This window comes from Acanthisitta chloris, unplaced genomic scaffold (genome assembly GCF_000695815.1).
Source record: "Acanthisitta chloris isolate BGI_N310 unplaced genomic scaffold, ASM69581v1 scaffold34120, whole genome shotgun sequence".
In the NCBI taxonomy this organism is placed as follows: Eukaryota; Metazoa; Chordata; class Aves; order Passeriformes; family Acanthisittidae; genus Acanthisitta; species Acanthisitta chloris.
The window spans coordinates 1,453-4,042 of NW_008650540.1; the positions used below are offsets into that span (position 1 = coordinate 1,453).

At 42.4% G+C, this 2,590-nt stretch overlaps 1 protein-coding gene across 1 annotated transcript in view; it reads left to right on the top strand.

Moving 5' to 3' along the window:
- Positions 1-550: 550 nt before the first annotated feature.
- Positions 551-2,590, top strand: part of PRKG1 (protein kinase, cGMP-dependent, type I) — a gene marked incomplete at its 5' end in the record, with an annotated part of 9,386 nt that continues 7,346 nt past the window's right edge. Inside the window, 2 exons of the mRNA XM_009069394.1 lie at positions 551-640; positions 2,373-2,514. Of these exons, the coding sequence (XP_009067642.1) occupies positions 551-640; positions 2,373-2,514 (232 nt within the window). The remainder of the gene's footprint in view (positions 641-2,372; positions 2,515-2,590) is intronic.

Consider the following 2,590-nt stretch of genomic DNA (forward strand, 5'->3'; position numbering starts at 1 on the left):
TCTGACTCTCAGCTGTCTCAGCTGACTCAGCTCAAGGCCATTCCCTCTAGTCCTCTCCCTGCAGCCATGGCAGGACAGACCATCCCCCACCTCTCTCCAACCCCCTGTCAGGGAATTGGAGAGAGCCATGAGGTCACCCCTGAGCCTCTTCTTCAGGCTAACCAACCCTGACTCCCTAAGCCCTTCCTCATATTACATGTTTTCCAGGTTATTCCCTTAGAAATGGCAGATTTCATGTATAGCACCTGGGGTAGTGGTGACCTTTCCTTCTGAGGTCCAAGATCCACTTCACCACTCAGATGCTGAAATATTTCCCATTTAATTGATCTCCTTCAATTTTAACAGTGGCTCTGAAAGATATTCTTAGTCTTGTGGTGCTTCCTGGGATGAATCATAGAACCACAGAACTGTTTACGTTGGAAAACACCTCTAAGATCATCCAGTCCAACCATTAACCCATCACTGCCACATAGTCTGTGGCTGTGGGAACACTTGGTGCCTGCACTTGGATCATTGATTTATTGGTAATCTTCTTGTTTGCCCATGACAGGCTCTACAGGACATTCAAGGACAGCAAGTACCTGTACATGCTGATGGAAGCTTGTCTAGGTGGAGAGCTCTGGACAATTCTCAGGGACAGGTGAGTTGTAAGAAACTGCTGTTCTACAAAGTGGAATGTTTTCTAGTATCACTTTCCCTCACGGGGAACAATTTCTTCCCAATTTCCAATCTAACCCTGGTTGAAAGCCATTACCCCTTGTCCTGTCTGTCCAGGCTGTTTTCCAAAGTCCAGCTGTCTTGCAGCCCTTTTAGGGACTGGAAGGGTCTCTAAGGTCACACTGGAGCTTCTCTTCTCCAGTGAACACCCCCAGCTCTCCCAGCCTGTCTCCAGAGCAGAGGTACTCCAGCCCTTGGAGCATCTCCAAATCCTCTGAACTTGCTCCAGCAGCAACATGTCCCTCTATTGGCACAGTTCTTACATCACAATTTCCCATCCCAGAGCTTTTCTCATGCCTGTGTTTGCTCCACTGCTCACCCTCTGTTACTGCAGATAGCAACATCCACCTGTGGCCCAAAGACACTGTGATAAACAGTATCTGTCCATATTGCTCAGTGGTTATGACTCACTCAGGTCTGATCACCATGTTAGCCCAGATGGGACATATTACATCAGAGCCATTGATCAAAGTGGGATCATGCATCAAATCCACACCCTGCAAGGAGCAGTATTCCATCAGGATGCAGAAAAAAACTCATTAGGAAAGCATGTAATTACATATCATGCCCAAGCAAATGTGGTCCTGGTATTTCCTGCCTTAGGAGGGCTTGACCTTGGAGGGTGGGTGAGCAGGTGGGTGTATGTGGAACATGCCCTCAGGGCAGGAAAAGATGTGGTGAATTGTGTGTAACTATGTAATAGATTCATCATTGGAACAGAATTCAATCAAATCTTCAAAGATTGAGCAGAAAGCAAAGGCTAAATTCTTATTTAATTCCCCCAAACAATGTTTTTGTAGCTCTTCCTTTTCCCAACAACTTTCTCCAGGTCACTAAAACAAGAACTGTAGCAAAAGTTGGCAGGTGCCAGGTTGGATTTTTCATGAGCTTTTCTCAGAACTTGAAAATTCCCTATTTAATTTTCTGGGATTTAAACTGGAGATCTGCTGCCACCTAGCTTAGACACACTCCTGAGCTCAGCCAGCTCCCACTGCCTGATGCCAGCAGGCAGAGAGGGATAAGGTTTTCTTTGGAGAACTGGTTGTAAACTGCAGAAACAAAGATCTAAAAGTGCAGTTTAGGATGAATTTGCACTTAACCATTCAAGTCCTAACAGCTGGGATTCTTCTGCCTTTTGTTTCCATCAGGAACATTAATACAGGACTTCTTCATCTCATGCATCAAAATACCTTTAGGACCCAAAAGCCAATGATTATAATTGGAAAAAAAATCCCTTTTGCTTTTACAATTTGTAAGATTTCTTTCTAAATTAGACAATAAACCCTAAAATGACTGAAGATCTGAAGAGGGTTTGAAGGCAAAGATGGTAACTTCAAAACTGAAAATGCAATTAAATTATATAGCGATAATTGTATATATATATAATTACATATATATAATTGCATTTTATATATAGTGATATATGCTATAATTATACCTATAATTATATTATATATTATGATATATAAAAATTAGTTTAGCAACAGGCACTTTGTAGGTATTAGAGTGATTCTACTGAATTTTATAGCTATGTATCATAAATATATTTCATATATATACATTTGAATAGTAGAGTGAAGTCCATATGGAAGAGATCCACCTCACAGAGATTCATCTAATCCCTTCACTGTCTTTTCCTCCCTTGTTTTCCACAGAGGTTCATTTGAAGATTCCACCACCAGGTTTTACACAGCATGTGTGGTCGAAGCTTTTGCCTATTTGCATTCCAAAGGGATCATTTATAGGGACCTCAAGCCAGAAAACCTCATTCTGGATCATCGAGGTTATGCCAAACTGGTGAGTGCCTGCAACATCTGGTTGGCCAAGAAGAGTCATTGCTAGTCCCAAAGCAAGTGGTGTTAGGGGGAGGGAA